This window comes from Aspergillus pseudotamarii, assembly GCF_009193445.1.
Source record: "Aspergillus pseudotamarii strain CBS 117625 unplaced genomic scaffold BDV38scaffold_143, whole genome shotgun sequence".
NCBI classification, from domain to species: Eukaryota; Fungi; Ascomycota; class Eurotiomycetes; order Eurotiales; family Aspergillaceae; genus Aspergillus; species Aspergillus pseudotamarii.
Window position 1 is genome coordinate 1 of NW_022475157.1, and position 22,647 is coordinate 22,647.

Genomic DNA, 22,647 nt, shown 5'->3' on the forward strand with positions numbered 1-22,647 from the left:
GGGGGGGTGTTGTTGGGATAGGTCAGGGGAAGCTATACTAGTTCGTAGTTTAACGGTTTCTCTTTGAGGAAGCTACTCCAAGCTCGGTATTTACGACGACTCAGGGGAAGGAAATCAGTAACTAAAAGTCGTCCTTTGACTTCCAGCAAGCGAAATATTATGTAAGTACATCTTATAAAGGCCAATGATCCATCAATATACATACCATTGAGAGTCTGCATTGCTCCCCTGTGCACTCCTTTCTCCCTTATACGTTCGGCATTAACATATGACCGCTAAATACAGTACATTCCTTTATTTCGCCTCTGAGCCAATCTTTCTTTGAGCCTGTCGTTTTGGTCCCTCGTTTTGAATTATCTGTCGTCGTCATTTGCTCAAACCATGAGGACTTCTAAAGTATTTCTGCCCTTGATTACTCTAGGACTGGGATCCTTGATCACAGGTCTCCCTACAGAAAAGGACTTGCTCGAAAAGATGAGAACTATGGGGCATATTGAAAAGAGATGCCCCTATTCAAATATACAATATGCAGTCAAGGCGGGTGTGCATAAGCGCTTGCTGATAGATTCTATGAGCTCTCCAATTGATAGTAGGTCTTTCCCACATGTACCAGGTATGGGTGTCGCTGAAGAGTATTGCAATGAAGTCACTAGGGAGCATACCTTCCAGCCTCCAGATTTTGAGAAATGTGATCAGCGTGGACCTTGTCCTGGCTTGAACGCTTTGGCGAACCATGCATATATCCCTCGCAGCGGTGTCGTACCTGTAAGTGAAAAGCCTGCGTGTATAAGGATCCACATGTGTTTATATCTGGTGAATCATAGTTCACCGACGTGATTGCTGCCATCAATGAAGGTAGGCTTATATCCGCTTCCTAGATGCCAAATTTACCAGATTAATGACTATAGTATACGGGATGGGAGTCGCTCTTGCGACGATCCTCGGCGCGATGGGTTACGGTTTGGACAGGGAATCCACAGTCTTTAGACCCCAGCTTTTCCATTGAGGGAAGGGGTACAGGCGTGAGCAATCCTCTAGGGAACCTTGGGGGTCTCCTTGGTTCGTCCCTTACCGAATATCTAACTGGGAGCAATCTCTAAATTGTCACAGGCAAGCCACAAGGCCTCATTGGCTCCCACAATGTCATTGAATCTGATTCTTCCAATACGCGCGTTGACCTCTATACAACCGGCAACAACCACACTCTCAACATGAGCAAGTTCACGGAATGGTACAACATGTCCATGGATGGCACATTCAGCATGGACCTGATGGCAAAATGAGCGAAGATTCGTATGGATCAAACCAAGCAGACCAATCCTGAATTCTACTACGGGCCAGTGACTGGGTTGATTGCGCGCAACGCCGGTTATCTATTTCCGGCAAGACTTTTTCGAAATTATTCACAAGTTAATCCAGAGGGCATTCTGAATAAGATTTAAGACTGGCAGTCAACCTCGAAAGCTTGGGAACTAACCGTTGAACAGCCAAAGAAATAGTTCGTAATTTCCTTGTCATCCACGGCAACTTTACCTATCGGGAAGGGTGGGAAAGAATCCCTGAGAACTGGTACAAGGCTCCAGTAGACTATGGTTTGGTGCAACTCAACCTTGACACCCTCGACTGGCTCCTGAAGTATCCCGATTCCCGAGCTCGGAAGGTGAGCATCTGCTTCTGTCGACAGGATTCCCGACAAGTATTCATGAGACTAGTATTGGAGGAAACACTAGAAACATCAACAGTTTCATAGGAGTCAATTCATCTGGTGCAACAGGTGGCGCCTTCAACCTAACCACCCTCTTGGAGGAAAACAACCTCCTCTGCTTTGCGTTTGAAGTCCTGAAGTTCCTCAGCCCTAACGCGCTCGCAGGGCTGTACAAGGCTTTGTCTATACCATTGGATATGATCAATGATGCAATATCCGCACCGCTGTTGAACTTCTCATGTCCCGCATTCAAAGATATGCAGATTGGTGGAAAGCCATTCTGGGAAGCTATCCAGAATGACTTTCCTGGGCTGCGAAAAGTGGTGGCGCATTTTGACTGTGCTACTATTAGTGCTAGTAGTCGGTACACATACATTGGAAACAGCAATGAGTATAGGCAAAGGGGGCTGATGCAGCACTCCAGTGGATATGAATATCATCTTACTATCGTTGAATTTCTCTTTTGTTTGTTCCTTTGCAGTGAAGTTCATGAACCCGCGCACGGGATGAGGTTCCTGGGCATCACCACCAATGAGGAGCGCCCGAAGTCTCCAGCCACCCACTTTGTTGCATAAGAGTATGTCTTTTGCTGAAAGTTAGTCTGTCCACTGTCCACACATCGATTCCACTTTCATTCCAATCTAATTTCCTTCTCTTGCCTCTCCTTACCAGTCTCCCGCCTTTCCCGCCATCAAGACTTGGTTCTGGTTCTTTTGAGCCCAGTACCAACATCGTTTTGGGCGTTCTTGTTTTCCGTCTCCGTATCACTGCAGTGGAACAAGTTCCTGGATTTTCTCTGCTCAATCATCCACATAGCCTAAGCATTTCTAGACTCCAGCGGTGGAGACAAAGCCGCTGCAGCAAAGAGCCTAGAATCTGGAATTGTGCGCATCTGCAGCGACCAAACTCCGCAACTAGCTACTGGCATTGTCGCCACAATTGAGCTACATACGAGGACACGCACGCACGTTCCCTGAAACCATTTCCACCCGTCTTGCCCTCAGGACAAGGGAAGCATTTCGCACGATCTCTTTTCCCCCCCCTCTTTCCCAGTTTTTCGCATACGCAGTAAGCGAACCGAAAGGTTTACCCGAAGACAATGGGCTGGTTTGATACACAATCGTCCGTTTCCTCTTCTCACTCGAGACGTAAACGCTCTCCCTCCCGCCGGTCAACGTATTCCACCCATCATTCCCGGCACTCTGCTCCTTCATTCGTTAGTTTCAACGGCGGAGGTAGCCGCGCCGGCCGATCCAGTCCATCGGTCTACTCGTCCTCCTCGTCGCGACGAGCACGACCTCGGTCTGGCTTTGTCCAAAAAGTAGTCCATATCATTAAACGACTGCTACGTGACATCTACAAATATGCCCGTGAGCACCCAATCAAGGTGATACTCCTGGTTCTCATACCGCTTCTTACAAGCGGTGTTTTGCAGAAACTGTTCGCCATGATTGGCATTCGTCTGCCCAAGAACATCTTTGGCGGTCAAGGTGGACAATCTCGAGAGGGTGGCATGATGGAGAACTTGAAATCTATGATGAGCATTGCGAAGATGATCATGTAAGGAGCGAAAGGCGCGATGTCTCGATTTAGGCTATGTGGTATAGCGGAGCGCTTGGCTGAGAAATGAATGGTACGATGGGTGTGCGGAAAGGTAAAGACATCTATGAGCATAATGACAATGATGACATGATATATACTTGGCTTTTGGTACTTGATATTCGCTTTCGTTTTTCTCGACTTATTATGTGCGATATTGGAGGGTTAGTTGCAATTCTACCGAGGGTCTCTTCTTCTTCTTCTCCTTCTCTCGTTTTTAGGCGTGTGCAGGTACATCTAAAGTGGTTTGTTTGAATCTAACAGTATCTACTCCTGGTGCACTTGACTGCGAAGGGCTCCAAGGCATGTATTTCTCCACCTAAAAAGCCGGACAGATATTTATACATGTTTGGGATTACGACTCTCCTGGAAGACAAGCATCGATGATCCGAAACTAGAAGATAATGAGTAATCATACAGAAAACGGAATGCTTTCTATATCAGTCACGTCAAGACTTCTGAGAGCGCTTTCCTCGTCTTCTTGATACTCGACTTTTAGGTGTCACGGCAGAGTCGTTGGCTTGTTCAACAGCCTGTTCCAGTACATCGGACGGCTCCTCATCGACGATCTCGTCACCTGGGGCGCTAGAAGGTCCGAGCAATCTGCCAACAGTTTTATGATAAAACCAGACGGGTACCCGGAACAACATCGTGTCGCGCACCGTTGGGCGTTGTATCTCATCGATATCAAGTAGGAATTCTTGCCGCTCGCCATCTTCCGTTTCTTCCTCCAAGAACACTTTGCCAACGGAATCAACGATTAGGACCTTCCCATTCTCCGCGATCACTCTTTTCCTCTCTCCGGACGACTCCACGGGTTCGCCTGTGGGGGTCGCGGTACCAGAGTTTCGGGAACTTGCCCGGTTTCCTTTTTTGCTTTCCTTGCGATTCTCCTTATCCATCATGCGTTTCTGACGGCGATTGATGGGCATTGCACTCATTTCCGCTTCGGGTGTTTGGGCTGGGGCAGGTGGGGTAACATTGGCAGAATCCACGCCTGGAATACCACGAACCCCTAGCTCATCTCCCCAGGCAGCCCTCCTCGCCTGACGAATATACCGATCAACGAACTCGCGCTGACGTTTCCAACTAAGAACCAAAGCAGCATAATGAGCACCACCTCCAAAAGCCAAAAACAGGCCAGTCAAGACGGATCCTAGCCCCGGGCGAAAGCGGGAATAGTAATAACCGGTACCCTTCCACTTGGGGAAGCCATTTTTCAAGAAGTAGTCGTAACGCTCTCGGCCCGGCCCACGAAGGATATTTGCAACAGTATTCAAGCGGGAAGCACGGTCATGAGCTTTTTTCACAGCGGCGTCAACCTCTCGCTTACTCGGGCCCTGATTGACGTGGATGCCCGGCTTCTTGTTTTTGGCTCGGGATTTATCCTTGGAAGCATTGGCGATGAAGGATCGCTTGACTTTATCCGGGTGTAGGAGGCGAGATTTCTTGCGATATGCTTTGTTGATGTCATCCTGGTTGGCGTTGGGTTGGATACCGAGGAAATCTGTCGATATAATTATCAAAACATTGTACATTTCGGGGAAAAGGGGGGATAGAAGGGTAGCGCACCGTAAAATGTCACATTTGTACCCTCCGTCGCGGCAACTTCATCGCGGAGGGAGAATATTTCATAGTCTAGAGATGAATTGCGGTTAGAGTATACTAGTTATACAAGGGAAAGCAGGGTAGCTGACCTTCCTTAGTCCAGGCCGTCGCAAGAACAAACAGGACAGCAAACACGACCAAGCGGAGTGCTGTGGACTTCATCTTTTGGCAATGAGGGGAGCGGTCAAGCCGCTAAACCCGAAGTCAATTGGAAGGAGAGTACCTAGCGCGGGGGTATCACTCAGGGAAGCCAACACACACATACACAAACTATGAGTTGTGGAGGATTATTATTTCCTGGCGAACATTTCCTATTCGATTATGTTACCGTATCATCCTCAGGCAAATAAGCTAAGCTATGATCTGTCATCAGGCACCAAGGCGGTCAGGTAACATTGATATGCTCCGTACGGTACAGAACCAGGAAGGTGAATGATGGGTCCATCCATGGCTACCCAATGTGACAAAACCCGGATTGGACGATCCACCTTCCGCAGGACAACGACGTGGACCAATGACGGTCACATAAATTTGTTGAAAAGTAAGGCGAGAGTTGAGGAGGAGAAAGACATTTGGATAGTCCGAGCGGGAAATCCATTCGCTATAAGGGATTCTGAGGAGTAGGAGGGGGAGTACTGGGTTTACAATAAATGCAGCGTTGTCCCTGTTCAAGCTTGTTGTTCTTTCTCCCTTCTCTGGGTGTACCTGTCTTGTATGGACCAGTACCAGTACCGAGTACCAGTACCAGTGCCTGAAGTACTAGTATACATACCACCGCCAGTAGTAGTGGATTTGAAGATGATGGAGTAAGAGAGGGCGCCGGATCGAAGTGACGAGATGGCCGTCGCTCTTACTGCAACGTGAAAATCAACCCTCCATCTCCTCTGGACCGTGGTTGGAACTGGTCGTCTTCGTCTTTGTCTCCAAACCCAATCCGGTGTCAGCCAAAATCCACTTCTATTCTTAGCGGTGAAAGCAAAGGCCCATGAATCCGGGGAACCACATCTAACATACTATTTCCCTCTCTCTTTATGAGTCAGATGTCGACAAGATCTTTCTTCCTTTCGTTCACTGTCATCCTCTTTTTTTCTTACAATCGATTTCCTCTCCGAGGGAGACCGACCATCTCTCCCTTGATCACCAAAGGGTGATCGAAATTTCCAGTTGTGGCTGCCTTGCAAGGCGGCTGGATCGTCTGTGCTTATTTGGCTCGGTCCATTTAAAAGTCCAGACAAAAATACGTACCGACCGAAAGGGTTAAACGTCTTTTACTTTTTCTTCAGCACTTTTCGGGCCAACTAAACCATTACCATTACCTATACTTTCCCCTATTTCTCCCTCGGAATTCCCTTCTTCGGTCTGCCTTGATCACTTTCTGGCTCTCCTCCACGCACATCAGCTCGTAAATCCCTTTCGCATGAACTTAAGAGTTCCGATTATCTCCTATTCAATCACCATCATTTCCGTGATTATCCCAATTCCTTCGCAATTATCATAATGAGCCCAATTCAGATTCCTGTCGATGCGATTACCTCGCGTTTCGGTGAGCGCTTTAACAGCCTCCGATCCCAATCCCTAGGCTCTCGATTCGCCAACCTCCGGCCCATTTCCGAGTTTTTTGATGTCAAACGGGTCTCCAAGCCGGCCAACTTCGGCGAGGTTCAGAGCCGTGTGAACTACAACCTCTCTTACTTTTCTAGCAACTATGCTGCGGTCTTTGTGATGCTCAGCATCTACAGCTTGCTGACAAACTTTATGTTGCTTTTCGTGATCATCCTGGTTACCGGTGGCTTGTACGGGATCGGAAAGCTTCAGGGCCGCGACCTAGATCTGGGATTTGCCCGGTTCAACACTTCGCAGCTTTACACCGGATTGCTGATTGTGGCGGTCCCCCTCGGCTTCTTGGCTTCTCCCATCAGCACCGTACTGTGGCTGATTGGGGCTACCGGCGTGTGTGTCTTTGGCCACGCCGCTTTTATGGATAAACCGATCGAGAATGCTTTTTCAGAGGAGGCGGTCTAGGTGGTCGGCCGCGAACTCCTTACGGTATGCCCCGATGGGGAAGACCACCAGGGGCACAACGGGGGAGACAAACCAGGAGATGGGCGGATCCGTGGGTGGATGGTGACGCACGGATCCAGGAGATTAGCAGTGACGACGAGTACCTTCTGCAGGATAACTGGGGTTTTTACACAAAACAGTTGGCTGGTATGGGCATGGATGAAATCTTAGGATGGCGGAAACAGATGTTGGAATATGACGAGTTTTCTGATGGGACCGGGTTTGTCGATGGTATGGATTATAGCTTGCATGAAGGCGAGGATAGTACGGTAGCTTATGCGGTTCAGCTGGCCTTGAAAGATGAAGAGGAATGGCACGTGGAACATGCCCTGGAACGGATCCGACGCGCGCAGATGTTGGGACAGAAAAATGTCCGATTATCGAAACGAGAACTTGGGGCACTGGAACGAAAACGAATGCAGACCGGTAGCAAGAGGGATCCTGAACGTCGGAAGCCCACTACTAAGGGTTCTAGGTCAAGGGATAGCTCCACGTCAGACGTACAGCAACGCGGATTTAGTATATCGCAGTGCGGACAGACCGCGCCATATCGACTCGCCGGCAGCAGTTGGGCCCGCAGCTCCGGTGCTTCGTCTCGACAATCTCAACCGCCTACTTCATCCCCTAAGTCCTCACTTCGATATTCTGAGCGGCATTCCACTATATCCCCGCAAGCGTCCTTAAGAGGTACAGCCTCCGCATATCCTCTCTCGGATGGCCCCGGCTGGGTGCCTCCGTATCAGCTTCCTTATTCAAGAGATCAACATTTGCACGCAAGGCGTAGTTCAGTGGATCCTCTGCAGGGAGCCACTCGGCGACCACCGTCCTACATGTCAACATACCAAGCCGTCGCTAGCCCTAGCAGTGTACGGGGCTCATTCACCCCTCGGAAGACTCCATTTCGATCTCCGTCACACGACGATAACGAGGAAAGCGATTCAGATGACGATAGCCGAGTACATAGCGTGAATGTAGATAAACACAAAGTGCCGACGGGTCGTACAGCAACCGGCAGAGGAAACCGTCAACGCCGCCGCCGTTTTTAGATTCTGAAGTTCCCCAGTGTTGTGCTCCTTCTTGATGTCTATTGGGAACAGTCTCTTTGGTTTGTCTTGGGTTATTGCTTGGGTGGAATTTGGAACCATTGTGGCTTTGCTGCAACAGACGTAATGGAGTTCAGTATTGATGAATAATATAGACTTTTTCATTTTTTCCCTTTTGCCTGATAATATCATGGTTTTGTCCAGAAGTTGTGAGCGACGTAGACGGAGAGTAATGAATGCATAACAAGACTATTTATAGTAGGGCGGGCGGTAATACTACTACTATTGTCATACATTTCGAGATTCATAGTTCAGAACTTTTACATTCCTGACTCATACTACCTCATACTCCGTAAGTTTTCGGGAAATGGGGTATAGAACATTACTCAGTATGCCACACCTTGCCATTAACATCTTAGGTGGGGGAATGGGGCTTTGGGGATAAAAAGGCATTTTTGACGGCCACGAGCTTACGTTAACCTGTCTGTACCTTGGTATGTGACTGTAAGTATCTATGGATAGACTTATGGGGATCTTCGGAATTAAGAGATCTCCGGTAATGACGTCGACGGACGTCGGGACTGTGAAGTCATCGGAAAATTTCAGTACGTAGTAAAACTAAGTATAGTACTTAAGTCGCTCTCTTTTCCCCCAACCCTCCCTCACTATTGCCAATTGAAGGGGCCCTCTTATTGCATGATAAAGGCCGATCGACGGTTCTTTTTGGCCACTGGTTATTGTTCGTTCGTTTCTCCCAGCCTCATAGCCTCCTGGCTATATAAATTAAAAATAGTAGATTATCAATTGCGTTGATACCTTTTTTTTCCCTTCATTTCCCGACCGTACCCACCACGGCTCCTTGCCCCTTACTGCTACCCTTGTAGCTGTATATCTCTATCCCTACTTACAAGCGCGTGGGTTGGACATATTTTCACCACTTGTAAAACTTATCAACCGCCACAAGTATCGGCATCAGCGCCGAGAGTTGCACGCTAGGCATCATTGTGTAAGTTTCGTCTAAGCCACTTCCGCAGTTTCCGGCGCTTATGTTTTACTGCCTGCTGGATTTCTACTCCTTATTTATTTATTTATTTTTTTCTCGCGCTACATTATCTCTAGTAAGAATATATGGACTGACATATAAAGTTTAAGACAGTCATTGTACCACTTTCTGAAAATTATAAGCGTTCTCCTTGGGTTCGACAGCATACACATATAGAACGAATTAGAGGGTCAGGAGCGAGGGGTGGTCATAATGTGGATCATTTCATTCTGGATTTTTCCGGTCATATCGGCCTTCATGTGGATAGGTATGGCTCTGTCGTTGGTTGAGTGCGTGACGAGATAGTAACGATGACTAGCAATGCTCCTTGCAATGCTAGGGAATTGGGCGGTACAGGGCACGCCGGTATATTCTAGTATGGAAGAGGGACAAACAATTGCGTATGGCGTTGTCTATAACCTGGGTACGATCGGATACTAACCGCAGTTGAATAGGTACATCTCCGATATTGGCGCACAGGGCCTCAAACCTTTGTTCATCACCGGAAGTGTGATAACGGTTGTATTCCTGGATCTCTCGTTCATCTCCGAACGGTGGCTGCGACACGCCGGTCAATTGGTGCCGAACAAAGGCAGATTTGACAAAGCCTGCGCCATTCTTTCCATATTCTTCTCGATTGCAGGCGCCTTGGGGCTCATTCTCTTGTCGATTTTCGATACAGTGCGCCACCCGGACATGCACGATGGGTTCCTGGTCATGTTCTTGTAAGTCCAACACAGCGATAAAACAGTCAGACAAATAGAATGCTGACGGTTATAGGGTTGGTTACATCATAAGCGCGATTCTGATTTGCGCCGAGTACCTCCGGTTGGGCATTTTCTACCGCTCTCAGCATCGGGTCCTATTCGTCAGCTTTGTAATTAAACTCATGTTCATTATTATCGAGATCGCCCTCGCCATCGCATTTGCCGTCCTCGGCAAGAAAGGTCCCAGCAAGAGAAACGCAGCGGCTGTTTTGGAATGGGGTATGTGATACTTGAAGCTTGATGATATGGACACGGGAGCTAAGCCAGCTAACCACGGGACGCAGTAATCGCCCTCATCTTCACATTCTATGTTCTGTCCTTCGTTGTCGATCTGTTACCATCGGTGCGCACTCGCCGCCACGTTCCACAGGGCGAGAAGCGGATCGTGAGGTCTGAGATGGAGAATGGCATGGCTCAGCCTAACGCCACGATTGAAGAGCCATTAACGACCGACTCAGCCGGGCCTAATATGGATTATAGCTACTACCGTGGACAACGCATGTGATCGGCTTGCTTGATAAACTTTTTACTGTTTAGATTTGGTTTGCATTTACGGTGCATTAGGGTTATGTATGTGTGCTATATACCTCGGTGGGGCTGATTTCAGTGATGTATACGATCCTTGTTTGGCTTTTTATTTTGGGTCTTCAATATACCTTCTAATGTGTGTGAATATACCGGTTACTTTAATATAACAATTGACATGATCAAAGAACCGTATCGTCTATCATTAACATTATCTAGTAGTCAACATCAAGGTTTATCATGTACATGCAACAACAATATCAACCAACGCCAAACACCAGCCGACTAGTTGAAAACACAGGGAGATCAAGCAACCAGGGCCTCTCGAATCACATCCAACCTCTTGTTCTCAACCCCCACAAACCTCAAATACCCCTCCACCCCTCCGTACCTCTCCTGGAGATGCCTCTTAATCTCCATGGTAAACCCATCCGGACACTTGGTATAGTCCTCCGACAATCCCAACTTCCGAATTTCCTTCATCCGCTCCTCCACCTCAACCACCAACTCCGGTTCCGACCGCACATAATCCGCCGTCATAGCCTCGTCACTCACAACGCCCGTCAAAAGCAGCAACATCAAAACTACGAGTCCCGTACGGTCCTTTCCCTGGGTACAATGCACCAGCACCGGATACGTTCGGTCCCCACCGTCCCTCTGCGACGCGAAGAGCTCAAAGATCTCCCTCATCTCCGCCGTGCTGCTATCGAGGGTATCCAGACCCAATCCGATCAGACCCCGCGGCGACATGACTTGTTCCCCGACAATAATCACTGCATCATTACGGTAACCGGACGCCGCGAGAGCAAGGACCTTGCTGTTAACTTCATCAGTTTCCCCGTTCCAATTCTTTTTTTCATTGTTGATCCATACAAGAAATTCCACCAATCCAATCGCCACAGCAATGATCGCTCGAAAGCTTTTCCGGTCAGACTAATCAATTGCCGGCGGACAGGAGGCAATTGAAACAAATGGTGTGTGTGATTATTAGGGGAAGCAGAAGTTCCCATTTCGGCATGGAGTTTGGCGGTAGCCATTTGGTGTTCCGTTCTGAGGATCATTAGCATTTCCAGTGTCATGACTTGTCATATATTAAAAAATGATAATATCATGTAGAATACAAGTAGGTTACTATGATATTTTGGCGGAGAAATAAAGTTGGGGGCGGTGGGTAGGTAAGTAAGAAAAAGAAAGAAAGAAAGCAAAGAAAAAGGACATACGTAGACCTCAAATCAATAACAGTAGCTATATGAAGTTCATCTGTTAAACGCCGTTTATCTCTTTCCGAGGCATCATCTAGCTGGAATTGTTTACACGCATCAATAACAAGTTATTGGATTTATATACGAGAAAACTGGAAAAGTTGATGGACTGATTTACCCTTGCGCTGCGAAATAAAACACCTTCGTTCAAGATCCTATAGTACGATTCGCATGGCAATTAGTTCACGCCCCTCAACGGTAGTAGTATCGTCGTCCGTCCTTCCTGTAGAGGCTCGGTTAAACAGTGATGGGCATACTTCTTCCCCATGAGTCGGTTAATGGAACGTCCAACATCACGGAAGTTGATGATGTTATCGAATGGGCGATCGGGAGAGTCCAGATCGACGCTGGAGGAGCGCGGATGAGAGGTCATCACGGGTCTAATTGGGGAAAGAATTTGATATCCAGGTGGATTCTCATATACGAATGAAGAAACTGACTGAAACGAGGTGGCGCAAGAACTGAGATCAGACACAGTAGTGATACATCGTATGTAGTGATTGTGAAAATAAGAGGTAGTAAGTAGTCTATGTCAGATTTGAGATACAACGCGCGCAGACCTTTCTTTAAATGCAAGGCGACGTGGATCAAATTCATTTGATTCCAGCGTGGAGCCGCGCATCAAATGGCGGTGGAGAGAGAAAAAAAAAATATTAAATGGAACGGGGGCTCTTTTTTTGATTTCCGTTTGATCCCCTTTTTTCTTCTCCCTCTCTCTCTCTTTTTTCTCATAGAAATACATAAGTAAATAAATAAATAATAATCATAATAATAGTAGTAGTACTACCCTTCCAAGCTATGCAACTTTCATTGAACTCAAGTTCACTTGCATCAATCACGCATACTCCGTCCGGTCCTTCCATTCCGGCTGGAGATAACTCCAATCCCGGTTGAAATCGAACCCACTGCGATATTTTGCATATGCCTTCAGCTCCACCTGCTCCAGTCTCGCCCCCGCGTCTGTCAACGCCCACATGCTAATTGCTAGTGAATTCTGTCCCCGGTTGTTAATCACTCCCGGCGGGAATGGGAATAAGTTCTGCGGTCCAATATGCGGCAGATAATGGCCGAACTGATATCCATTCATGAATATCTGCACAATCGCCTTAGTTCCAGCCGCTGCGCTTAACTGGAGTCCAATGGGGACGTCTAAGTCCTCCTCCAAATCTAGTTGGAAGCTTGTAGTATAAAATCTCCCCTCAGCGCCGAGTACTCCTTGTAGGGGACTACTGTCCAAGGCTGACTCAGGGGGTTGGTATCCTGGCAGATGCCAGCCCATCCGCTCTCCATAAAGACCACCTTCGTTCATCGGGCCACGCACTGGATCGATGTTCCTCTCTCCACCTGCATTACCTTGGATACGCCACAACGTAAAGTTACCTCCTCCGATCAGTGTGGCCCCCATGATCCCCCGCGGATTCTGGGTACCTATAGGCTTCTGGCTGTTCTGGTCGTGGCCGGTGTAGTCCGTGATGATGGTAAGCACATTTTCGCGAGATCTGAGAGACGAAACGTTGAACTTGAGCACCTCCCAGCTTGCGACTTTGTCGGGGTCTCCTGCAAATCCTCCCACGTACGCACCATTCAACCACGCCGCCCATCCAGCTGCTGCGCCATTCTGCACCGTAACATTGGCCCCGGTAGCATTCTGTCCATCAAATCGTCCACGGTAAATCTTGGTCCCGGTGTGATACCCGTAGTCACCAGAGTAAAGTACTGGAAGAGAAAGAGGAGCGATCGAATTGACCGACGTAGTTTTGTTGCAGATCGTCCACTTGGAGTCGTCATAACCTGGACTAATCTCAGGAAGTGTATCTTGCGCCTTCCATGAACTAAGCGAAGGAAGGGAGATCTCTATATCTTCCGCTCCGGGAACAGTCCCGATAAGACTGCCGTATGGGGTTGCTCTGGTATCAATGAGATTCCCGTTCCAGCTCACCTTCTTGACATGCTCATCGCCCGCGTACACTCTAATGTAAAAGGATTAGTGGCGATACACACAACGGGTTCGACATCGCAACGTACTCTATTGAAGTGGAGTTGGAGTTGTCACCAATAACCTCCACAGTGTCATGCTCTATAGAAGCCTTCCGAACCAGATACGGGCCGAAAACTAGGATATGCTCGTTAGGAGCAACCGTCGGGCTTGAAACAGTAGGGGGTGCAAAAAAGTTCCATGCGGTTTCCTTGTCGAGCAAGTAGACCAGCACTCCATTTGAAAACTTCACGGCTGTTAATCCCTCTCCTTGGACGTATGAATATTGTGTGCCTTGGCTGGTCTCCAACGCACTCAAGTTTGAATTGCCGTATGTTTGGTATTCAAGATCAGCCGGTGCATCCTTGAACACAAAAACACCCTTTTGACCCGCATTCAGGTAGAATACAAGTACGTCCACGTCGAGCGTTGCGTACGTCAAGACCTCAGCAGACGAATACAGAAGAGAGGATTCACTGCCAATCCTGTAGTCTGTGACAAGTACCTTGCTTTGACGGCCATCAAGTTCAATATCTGGGATGGTAATGGCTCCTACTCAGGTCAGAGAGAGAGTGTGTAAAGTGGCATTCGCATAAGGCACATACCTGCAGATGTCTTTACATTCAATGAGAAAGCCGTGACCTCTCGTGATGAGCTTGCGTTGTGAGCCACAACATAAAAGCCAGCGTCCGAATCCGGGTTCCGAAGGGCCCAGGTGTAAATGCTGTCATCGGTAGTGTAACTGGTACCATTCCCTTCCATGTACGTTTTCAGCAGGTCCTTCGACACTCGGGTAAACAGTCCAATCAGCTTGGTCTGTTTTAACTTATCACGAATCTCTCGGGTCTCTCGAAGAGGGGAGCCGTAGTCATAAGATGTGTAAACGACAGGAGCTGCACTATGGCCCCAGTTGGTGCCTCCAAACGTCATGTAGATATTCTGAAGTGTTACGCGCGAGCCGATATTATTCTTATAGTAGACATCGGCAAACTCTGGGGAAAGCTCTGACGCACAACTGTCATAAAACGACCCACCCCAAGGTTGAAACCAACCCCCTTCAAATTCGGGCAGATATTCGGGCTGTGTATAAGAGTAATTCTGAAACCACTGGTAGTATGTACGAACCAGGTTAAATCCAGAGTTTGGGTTGGTGCATGAGAGGCTTCCAGGATATGAGTCAAGCCCATACAGGTTAACAGCCCCTCCGACGTCATTATAGTCAGTCGACCAGCTCACCGTGCGCATACCTTTTTCATTGTGGCTGCTTGGGACGACAATCCCGGCTTCCTCGAATGCTTTCGCTATCTGCTCCATGTAGGTGACTTTGGTATCATCGGAATCATAGGTTGTTTCCTGGAGTTCGTTCTCATGTTGGTTCAGAATAACAGGGCCGCCATTGGTGATTTGATTTGCTGCAATGATCTTGCCAACCTCCAGGATCCACGGTCTCCATCTTTTATAGTAGGCTTCATCACTCGTCCGTTCACTGCCCATCTGTCCATTTGCGGCCCATAGAGCAAATCCACCGGCAGAAGTCTCCGCATTACAGTATGGGCCTGCCCTGGCGATCACATACAGGCCCGCTTGTTTAGCGTAATCGAATAAGCGCTGGATATCATGGGCACCCGTCGTGAAATCGAATACATCCTCTGAAGCACTATGATAACTCCAGAAAAAATAAACTGCATTATGTTATTAGTACATGGCATCTCTCTAGTTCTGATGGGCTGTCATACCCGAGATGGTGTTAAATCCATTCGCACGCAATTTCTGAAAAACATCTAACCACAGCTCGGGAACGGGGAGTCTCTGGTAGTGAAATTCACCGGAGAAAACAAAAAGTCGCTCGCCCTTCACGGACAGACTGTATTTGTCCCACGCCACATCGGTGGTCTTCCCATTTTCGATTCCTGATACCTGTGGGGTCCCCGTCAGAAGAGCAAGCCAAACCAGATAGACAAAACCGAATAACCGCATATCCTTCGCTGGCTACAATAGACACTGCTCTTGAATTTTGCATTGTCATTAGGTGATGCAAGTGAAAAGCATCCATAATATAAAGCACTGCCCTCCCTCGAAAGTGCCCTTCGGCCCTCGCGATATTAATGTCCCGGTTCGGGACAGGGATTGGTGGAAGATCAATCTGTTGAGATAATCTCCTTTTCTCCGTAATCGGGACACTGGAAATGGCGTCAGAGAGGGGGAACTACTTGCATAGTCTCATGATAATTTTTGGGAGAAAGACACGCCTAGTGGATACAGCAGGGTGGCATAGGATACACCCAGCTTGAAGTTGCATGATTGATAAGAAGAGTACAATTAATCGTACATATATAACGATAGAGGTATTGTTAGATACTTGTGATTTTCACATACTAGGTTGCATATCAAGTCATGGGAAAACTCAGCAAAAAAGCTAGAACATTAGTAGTCCAGGAATGTCCCCTCATATGTACTAAAGTCCTGTAGAACGCATTACCTGTCCATTCCCCTGTAGTAATCCCGACTCCAAAAAGCACACAATCCACACCGCAAACAAGACTAAAAAGATCAAACGGGGTTCCAGAACCTCGACAAAAGATGTACAGAAAATTTAAAGCAATACAATCACATCTTCAAAGGTCTTCGGAGAACCGTGATTCACGACCAGTAGTACCGTTGCTTGCTCGCTTTCCGATTGCTGGCGGAACAGGCAATCCTTGATCGGCGGCACTCTCACGTAGTTCTTCTCGCTCAGTAGCGTGCGAAGGTAACTCATCCGCAGCAGTATGTTCGACAGGCACAGATCCTTCATCAGCCTCCTTATTATGATCTGTAATTCCATCCGTCTTATCTTGCGAGTTCCTCGAGACCATCTGCGAAAATCTGGACTTCAGACGAGATCGCTTATCACCATTCTGCTCCGGACTCTCCTTGGAAACTGGCTCAACTGCCTGCCCTCCAGATTTCGTAGCCTCCAGCGTACCTGCATCCACTGATTTTCTCTGCATTCCTTGCAGCTCATCAGCTGTAACAGGATTGGACCTAAGAGGCGCACCACGTTCGTTAACACCATCCACCTCGGCTAAATCAGTTGCATCAGGGGTTTCGGCTGTCTCGACTGACTCATTCGGTCCCTCTGCTGCCTGGGCTGTCTCTTCCACCGCGTTTGAGGGTGTCTCGCGATTGCCCTCCGCTACCTTTGGAGCTTCACCTGTGCCTGCACTGGGGCGACGGCCGCCCAACTTACTGAACCACGTTTTGAGTTTCGATTCTGTTCTCGTAATGGGCTCTGTAGATCCTGTATCTACCACGGCACCCGATGCTGTAGCCTCATTGCCTGCCTGCGTAGTCTGTGGCTGCTCTGTTTCTTGTGGAGCACTTTGCGCATGTTCCTCAGCCGCACCCTCGAGTCCCTCGGTAGCCCTAGTTACGGTGGGTTTTCCTATGGTGGGCTCATGCTCCTGCGTCCTCTTAGCCTTCCGCCACAACCATGTCTTTTCCCCTCTGCCTTTCAACTCTTGTTTCATGGCAGCTATTTAAGATTAGCAATGTGATGTATCGAGGACGAACTTGAGAACACTAACCTTTCTGTCTCTTCTCCTCAGCCACAAGGTCGGCCTCTCGTTGACGAGCTACAGCTTCACGACGCTGTTTTTCCTCTTCATCCAAGCGCCGCTCTAACTCCTTAGCTCTTTCCGTCTCTGCGCGATCAGTAATTTCATCAAACGTTGGCTGAAGCCTTGAACGAGCAAGTGCCTCCACATCAGACATATCAATAAATGTCTGAGCCCCAAGGTTGACTTTCTCGCCTGAGGTATATTGCCAGTCAGTCTCTTGCATGTCCTTCCGCGCGCGGGCCAACGCCGCCTCCTCCCATTCTTTCTGGAGTGCAGCAGGGGCGCGCCCGGTCTCAGCATAGACGCGCATTTCCATGTCTTGCAAAACTGCGTCGACATTTTTCTTCGCAGCTTCCATTAAAAGAGCACGATCTTTGTCTCTCTGTTCATCCACCGCATCAAGCTTTGTTCGGAGACTAGTCATCTGATGCCTGATCTCTCTGGACCGCTCTACGTCGAATTCAGATGCATCTGAGTCTATAGACAATCTCCTTCTGCGGGTAGGTACGCTGGTTCGAGTATCTTCCTGCTCAAGTCGGTAATATTCCCGGTATACTGCGGTGTTATCCTGCATGCTGGCCAGTTTCTCTGCTGCAAGCTTCTGAGCGGTCTCCTGAAGATTTACTGCCCGTTGAACAGCTCCTGCTTCTGGTCGACTAACTGATCGTTTGGGACGCACCCGCCCATAGTTTGCCTGGGTGCCAGGAATGGATGGATAAAGTTGCTCTGGCTCGGTAGCTTCTGTGAGGCTGTACATGTCCCGCGCCATTGACACGGCAGCTGCCTGCAGCACACTTTTCCTTCTCTGCTCCTCTATCTCTGGGGCCACAGGTGGGGTTGCAGTGAAAAGTCGACGGTTGACATGTGTAAGGTGTTGAATTCGGCTAGCCTCCATTGCGGCGTCAAGATCGCTGAGTTGGCCCGCCGAAGTTGTGTAGGGCGCTTCAGAAGGTGCAGATTCGGCTCTCCTCCTATTAATATACAGGGCTCCCCTAGCAGCACGGATAGCTTTCTCTCTTTCGGAGATTTCGCGGCGCGCCTCTGGTGTTAAATCGGCCGCGGAGATCTCCGTGCTCGGGGGCAAACTCGATATTGAACTACGGTCCCTGCGCGCGGAAGCTCCAGCTCTATTCCCACCATAGCTCGAAATATCGGAATGATGATCTTGGGCATAGAACGCTGCTGCTGCCTGTTTCTCAGCTTCGAGCTGTCTATTCTTCGCGTGTGCCAAAGCAGCCACTGCCGATGCATGACTGAAGCCCGGACGTGAGCCTGGCACTTTCAAGTCTATAAACCGTTAGCTTCGCATTACCTTACACACTTAGAGAACTCCGAAGTTGATCGGTTATACATACTGGATAGATCAGTCTCGAACGCCGATGGCTCGCGAGCCGATAGTCTTCGCTCAGGATGGGTAACGTAAAGGGCCGCCGACGCGGCTATCCACAGGCCTGTTAGCGCAAAAGGTCCTATTCGAAGACAAAGCAGATTGAAACTCTGCCTAAAGGTCACTCACCTTGGTCCGCTAACCGTGTTGACCGGGAGCGCGGAATGCTCTGAACTGGGGGCTGCTCAATGGTTGCCATGATAAGATAGTGTCCGCAGCGCGTTGCAGGAAGCAAGGGATTGCAGCGAAGACAGGCATTCCCGAGAAAGATAGAAAAAGAGGAGAATAGGACAGCAGGGAGGAGAAAAGAACGAGCAATTGGGCGGAAGTGACGGGATAGACTCTAGGAAGGAGGCTCCGGAAGTTTGACGAGAGTATAATATTGCCAGTGACGTAGTTGGTTGCAGAGATCGATCCACGGATGCTACGATCACCGGTTAGCTTTGGAGTGGCTTGGCGGCGTAAGGCTGAGGAGATGACTCTCACGTTGCTCTAGTCATGACGTCGATTTTAATAGCAGTGTGAGATGAAAGAAGGAAGAAGGTTACATCCCATCGACTGATGATTCCTCCATCCCGGCATTTTAAGAGACACATTCTTTCGGCTCTTTTCCGTTTCCGTCCACTCCCACCCTGGGGTTTTCTGCTGGTGAGACCCAAATTTTCCCATCACATGACCCGGTTAACAGGTTTCAGTTAGGCTTTTCTGTCTGTTGTCCTTACGAACTGGTGGCTGAGGCTGCACATCTTACTGGTCTATGACCCTTTGTAAGGTAGATCCCTAGGGCCTAGACCCTCCACCGATGTAATACCGAAAGTACATACATTGATGTACCTCCGTGGTTTGTAGAGTACTGAACAGATTGTATGTCACCAGATAGGAAGGGAAAGAAAGGAAAGGGGGAAACAAGGAACCAGTTCCTATTTCCCAGAGGAAAGACGGGGGGAAAAACAAAGGAAAAGGTGGTTATCACTCATGGGGACAAGACCCCAACACCTAGGATTAAACAACGCGCTTCTAAATAACTAGCTCTATACAATCAGTCGCAACATTCAACACCATAGTATCACCATAAATGCAGAATCTTTAGAAGATCGTGACGTGTGAAGAAAGAACGGTTTTTTTTACCAAAGATATCTAATAAACAGGCGTTAGCTCACCATCCTTACATCCGCATGATCAATGAAACTTACACATGGGGATGCTCAAGGCACAAATCCCCATTTGTATGCTAGATATGGCCAAGAATGCCGGCTTAATACCGTTCGAGAGCAACCATTCATAAGCGAAAAATGTTAGTATAAAACTAAATATGTTCTTGAATATTAGCATGCATGTGAACGATTCTATCGCAATTTGGCCTGTGTTTATCAGCGAGAGCGCTCAAGAATAACCGCAATAGAAGATGGAAACCACTCACGGTGGGCATCAACGATATATAGCGCGCTGGCAACCGCACCCATGACCATCCCGATAATTACCAATGCGAAGAACACATCAACCACAAGCCAACCATAGTTGCCCACATCCTGGGCCACTATGCCGAAGCCGTAAAGCCCAGCACCGCTGAAAACTAACTGAAAGATAACGAGGAGAATGCGGAACTCAGGCTCATATCTTCCTTTGTTAAGCTTGATCATGATCTTATTCATAGAGTCAGAAAGTAGGCCCGAGAGGATTAAGCCCAGAATAGAGCCGACAAAAGCGCCTGTGTACAGATATCCGGTTTGGACTTCATTGAACCACAAGGGCGGCCCTAAGAAGATGGCCGCTAGTACCACACCAATGAAGACAGTCCAGCCGATGATTACACCTTGGATTAAGCAAGCCTATGGCTGTCAGGGTCTGATCTCAAGGTATTGTTTCAGCGAGTGCTTACCCAAAGAATTGCAGGGTGAAAGAAAAGCGGAAAGGGTCTGAGCAGAAGCTTCAAGAAATTCTCATCCGTCTTGCGCCCGTTAAACGGCTTCAGCATTTTGATATATGAGGATTTCGCAGGGACTGTCATGTTTAAATTCGTGCCTCGCTCCTGTGATCCAGCTTGGGACTCACTATTAGTGAGCGGCGAAGGGTGCTTTTTCTCACCGGATGTGTGGCTGGCTTCATGTGGATATTGATTGGATTGTTGCTGTAAGCACATCCTATTTTCATTTCTTTGATGTATGATCTGTTTCAAGTCATTGTTTAGATATTCCGGGCGCCTAAAAGCTGTCTCAGGGACCAAGAAGAAAGTCAAAGGCAGTGATGCCGCCGAGAAGATGGCCAGAAGATAAAATGTCCACTCCCACCCAAGAGAATGAGTAATTTTACCGGCCAGAACCGGTGTAAGAAAAGCGGCTCCAAAGAGAGCAACATTCGATAGTGCCATCCTTTTGCCACGCTCCTACGATGCTTGTTAGTGGCAGGTATTGATCATTGGGGGTTGATTCAGACTTACGTGGACATAGTATAAATCACCGACACAGGTATTGGCCAAAGCTTCAAAAGGTGCTAGAGCAATCCCTTGGAAGACGCGAGCCCATACCAAACTTGTATAATTGTTGGCGCTTCCACCTGCCCAGCCACAACTTATTACCATTAGGACATTCCCGAGAAGAAAAAGATGGCGTTTCCCCCACACTCGCGCTGTTGGCACGATCAATATCCCAGCAGCACCCACACCACAAAGGTGATATCCAGTAAGAAGGGCGACCGAAGTGAAGCTCTTCTTAAAGTGAAGAGATATCGTCACGGTATTGGCAGCCATAAGAGAACTTGTTGTTGCACAAAGAACTGCGACGAAGGAAAGGGATAGCAGTGTAATATCACGCTTCCATAATGGCCAATTCTGTGCGGCATTCTTTATCAGTCACAGTACATTTCAGGAGCAACATGTTGCGAGGGATCTCGTCATACCAGAGGATCATTGGGATCATCACTCGGTTGAGGAACTAGGAGGATAGGAACCGTACCCGAGCGGTCATATTTCAGGTTAGTGTCAACATTGGTCTGCTCGTTAGAGCTTTCTCTTTCGAGGATATCAGAAGTACCTAGGTAAAGCCGAAGCCATTAAACATCTACAGCAGGTACTGAAGGCCAATTGATACTTACCAGGGACCTGGGCAAGTGCAGAGTCCTCTAACACACCTAGACCCATCCTGACCATGAGAGCAAACGGGCCTAAGAGTGCTTGGGATCATCAATATCAGGGTAAATTATTTTATTCCGGGGAATAAATAACGACTACCCAAGAAGGACGAAAAGCTGAATAAGAAATGAACCGAGCTCAACATCAAGTCCAGTTGGTGATCACAGCTTGTGCCTTGCCCGCTGGTTCATAAAAACCTTGAGAGATGGACACGTCAAAGCCAGCCAACACAGGGAATTTGTTCAAAAGGCTTACCTACTACGAGTTCAGCATAAACTTCTTTTGATTGGAAGGTAATTATTCAAATACGTCGGAGCGGGGGATGGGAAGAAAGGTGGAGAGTGTGGGGGGAGGTGTGGTGTGTTAGGAAATAGAAATAAAGAAATGAAAGATTTAAGAATTGGAAGAAAAATACAGCGGACAAGGTGTTAACATGCAGTAACCCAGCCTGCAAGGACCATTCAATTGAATGGAATCTGGTGAGAAGCCTTGAAAGTACATCATTGCTATTTCTCGATCATGGCCAAGACGATCACTGTGCGGAGAAGCACCCTATGATTTATTTGATCATTGATCGTCCCCGTTCCTGTGGACCACCTACCGAACTTAGCTTACCTCATGATGTCTCTATGTTATGTATTCTAGTAGAGCCTGTCACTTCAGTTGACTTATCAATGATGTTCAGGTCGACGATTTACATTCAGCTTTCGCAATTTTATACCTGTAGAGATTTATGGCGTTTCTTAACCTTCTCCTGGAAGGAAAAGCTATGGAATTAGCCATTGTAGGACTGGGTGACTGACATGCTTTGAGACTACTGAAAGATTTACACCCAATGATCCACTTTCAGACTCGGTTATTATGTATAACCTAGGTAAACATCTCAATACAGCCTGGAGATACTAGGAAACAAGCCCATACCAAATAAGACGTGAGGGGGTGGTATG

The 22,647-nt window shown here is 48.1% G+C and overlaps 10 protein-coding genes across 10 annotated transcripts; 5 read left to right on the forward strand and 5 right to left on the reverse strand.

The window, feature by feature from the left end:
• The first annotated feature begins 228 nt into the window (after positions 1 to 228).
• On the forward strand, positions 229 to 1,489 carry BDV38DRAFT_266108 (uncharacterized protein). Its single transcript, XM_032056425.1, has one exon. The coding sequence runs from the start codon at positions 382 to 384 to the stop codon at positions 835 to 837; it is 456 nt and encodes a 151-aa protein (XP_031906888.1). The 5' UTR covers positions 229 to 381; the 3' UTR covers positions 838 to 1,489.
• Positions 1,296 to 2,116, forward strand: BDV38DRAFT_276460 (uncharacterized protein; the record flags this gene model as incomplete). The annotated part of the gene is made up of 4 exons (XM_032058220.1): positions 1,296 to 1,368; positions 1,488 to 1,635; positions 1,713 to 2,044; positions 2,091 to 2,116. 4 exons carry the CDS (start codon positions 1,296 to 1,298, stop codon positions 2,114 to 2,116), a joined length of 579 nt encoding a protein of 192 aa, XP_031906889.1.
• Positions 2,117 to 2,804: 688 nt separating this feature from the next.
• Positions 2,805 to 3,335, forward strand: BDV38DRAFT_276461 (uncharacterized protein; the record flags this gene model as incomplete). The annotated part of the gene is made up of 2 exons (XM_032058221.1): positions 2,805 to 3,265; positions 3,299 to 3,335. 2 exons carry the CDS (start codon positions 2,805 to 2,807, stop codon positions 3,333 to 3,335), a joined length of 498 nt encoding a protein of 165 aa, XP_031906890.1.
• A 176-nt stretch (positions 3,336 to 3,511) lies between these two features.
• On the reverse strand, positions 3,512 to 5,209 carry BDV38DRAFT_42775 (putative endoplasmic reticulum DnaJ domain protein Erj5). Its single transcript, XM_032063329.1, has 3 exons — positions 5,002 to 5,209; positions 4,877 to 4,942; positions 3,512 to 4,811 (listed from the first exon to the last, which is right to left on the reverse strand). Exons 1-3 carry the CDS (start codon positions 5,072 to 5,074, stop codon positions 3,754 to 3,756), a joined length of 1,197 nt encoding a protein of 398 aa, XP_031906891.1. The 5' UTR covers positions 5,075 to 5,209; the 3' UTR covers positions 3,512 to 3,753.
• Positions 5,210 to 6,409: 1,200 nt separating this feature from the next.
• BDV38DRAFT_276463 (PRA1 family protein-domain-containing protein) lies at positions 6,410 to 8,019 on the forward strand (the record flags this gene model as incomplete). Its single annotated transcript, XM_032058222.1, has 2 exons — positions 6,410 to 6,864; positions 6,978 to 8,019. 2 exons carry the CDS (start codon positions 6,410 to 6,412, stop codon positions 8,017 to 8,019), a joined length of 1,497 nt encoding a protein of 498 aa, XP_031906892.1.
• A 666-nt stretch (positions 8,020 to 8,685) lies between these two features.
• BDV38DRAFT_266115 (Frag1/DRAM/Sfk1 family protein) lies at positions 8,686 to 10,545 on the forward strand. Its single transcript, XM_032056426.1, has 6 exons — positions 8,686 to 9,022; positions 9,169 to 9,326; positions 9,378 to 9,459; positions 9,514 to 9,783; positions 9,839 to 10,044; positions 10,110 to 10,545. The coding sequence occupies exons 2-6, from the start codon at positions 9,272 to 9,274 to the stop codon at positions 10,328 to 10,330; spliced, it is 834 nt and encodes a 277-aa protein (XP_031906893.1). The 5' UTR covers positions 8,686 to 9,022; positions 9,169 to 9,271; the 3' UTR covers positions 10,331 to 10,545.
• ptyA (putative tyrosine/serine protein phosphatase) lies at positions 10,439 to 11,985 on the reverse strand (the record flags this gene model as incomplete). The annotated part of the gene is made up of 5 exons (XM_032061682.1): positions 10,439 to 11,167; positions 11,224 to 11,400; positions 11,571 to 11,650; positions 11,731 to 11,767; positions 11,870 to 11,985. The coding sequence occupies 5 exons, from the start codon at positions 11,983 to 11,985 to the stop codon at positions 10,657 to 10,659; spliced, it is 921 nt and encodes a 306-aa protein (XP_031906894.1). The 3' UTR covers positions 10,439 to 10,656.
• Positions 11,986 to 12,216: 231 nt separating this feature from the next.
• On the reverse strand, positions 12,217 to 15,564 carry BDV38DRAFT_291194 (glycoside hydrolase family 35 protein; the record flags this gene model as incomplete). Its single annotated transcript, XM_032061683.1, has 4 exons — positions 12,217 to 13,582; positions 13,638 to 14,139; positions 14,193 to 15,269; positions 15,324 to 15,564. 4 exons carry the CDS (start codon positions 15,562 to 15,564, stop codon positions 12,448 to 12,450), a joined length of 2,955 nt encoding a protein of 984 aa, XP_031906895.1. The 3' UTR covers positions 12,217 to 12,447.
• A 447-nt stretch (positions 15,565 to 16,011) lies between these two features.
• On the reverse strand, positions 16,012 to 18,772 carry BDV38DRAFT_291196 (uncharacterized protein; the record flags this gene model as incomplete). Its single annotated transcript, XM_032061684.1, has 4 exons — positions 16,012 to 17,101; positions 17,154 to 18,473; positions 18,542 to 18,637; positions 18,703 to 18,772. The coding sequence occupies 4 exons, from the start codon at positions 18,770 to 18,772 to the stop codon at positions 16,203 to 16,205; spliced, it is 2,385 nt and encodes a 794-aa protein (XP_031906896.1). The 3' UTR covers positions 16,012 to 16,202.
• Positions 18,773 to 19,639: 867 nt separating this feature from the next.
• BDV38DRAFT_291198 (putative MFS transporter) lies at positions 19,640 to 21,709 on the reverse strand (the record flags this gene model as incomplete). The annotated part of the gene is made up of 7 exons (XM_032061685.1): positions 19,640 to 19,710; positions 19,767 to 19,934; positions 19,994 to 20,402; positions 20,453 to 20,956; positions 21,011 to 21,400; positions 21,469 to 21,602; positions 21,664 to 21,709. The coding sequence occupies 7 exons, from the start codon at positions 21,707 to 21,709 to the stop codon at positions 19,640 to 19,642; spliced, it is 1,722 nt and encodes a 573-aa protein (XP_031906897.1).
• Positions 21,710 to 22,647: the final 938 nt, after the last annotated feature.

Bases quoted from the DNA above. Each gene is read 5' to 3' on its own strand.
- BDV38DRAFT_266108 (XM_032056425.1), top strand. From the start codon at position 382: ATGAGGACTTCTAAAGTATTTCTGCCCTTGATTACTCTAGGACTGGGA.
- BDV38DRAFT_266115 (XM_032056426.1), top strand. From the start codon at position 9,272: ATGTGGATCATTTCATTCTGGATTTTTCCGGTCATATCGGCCTTCATG. The intron at 9,327-9,377 runs GTATGGCTCTGT...AACGATGACTAG, and splicing joins ATCGGCCTTCATGTGGATAG to CAATGCTCCTTGCAATGCTA. The intron at 9,784-9,838 runs GTAAGTCCAACA...TGACGGTTATAG, and splicing joins GGGTTCCTGGTCATGTTCTT to GGTTGGTTACATCATAAGCG.
- BDV38DRAFT_42775 (XM_032063329.1), bottom strand. From the start codon at position 5,074: ATGAAGTCCACAGCACTCCGCTTGGTCGTGTTTGCTGTCCTGTTTGTT. The intron at 4,943-5,001 runs GTCAGCTACCCT...ATTCATCTCTAG, and splicing joins GACGGCCTGGACTAAGGAAG to ACTATGAAATATTCTCCCTC. The intron at 4,812-4,876 runs GTGCGCTACCCT...TTATATCGACAG, and splicing joins TACAAATGTGACATTTTACG to ATTTCCTCGGTATCCAACCC.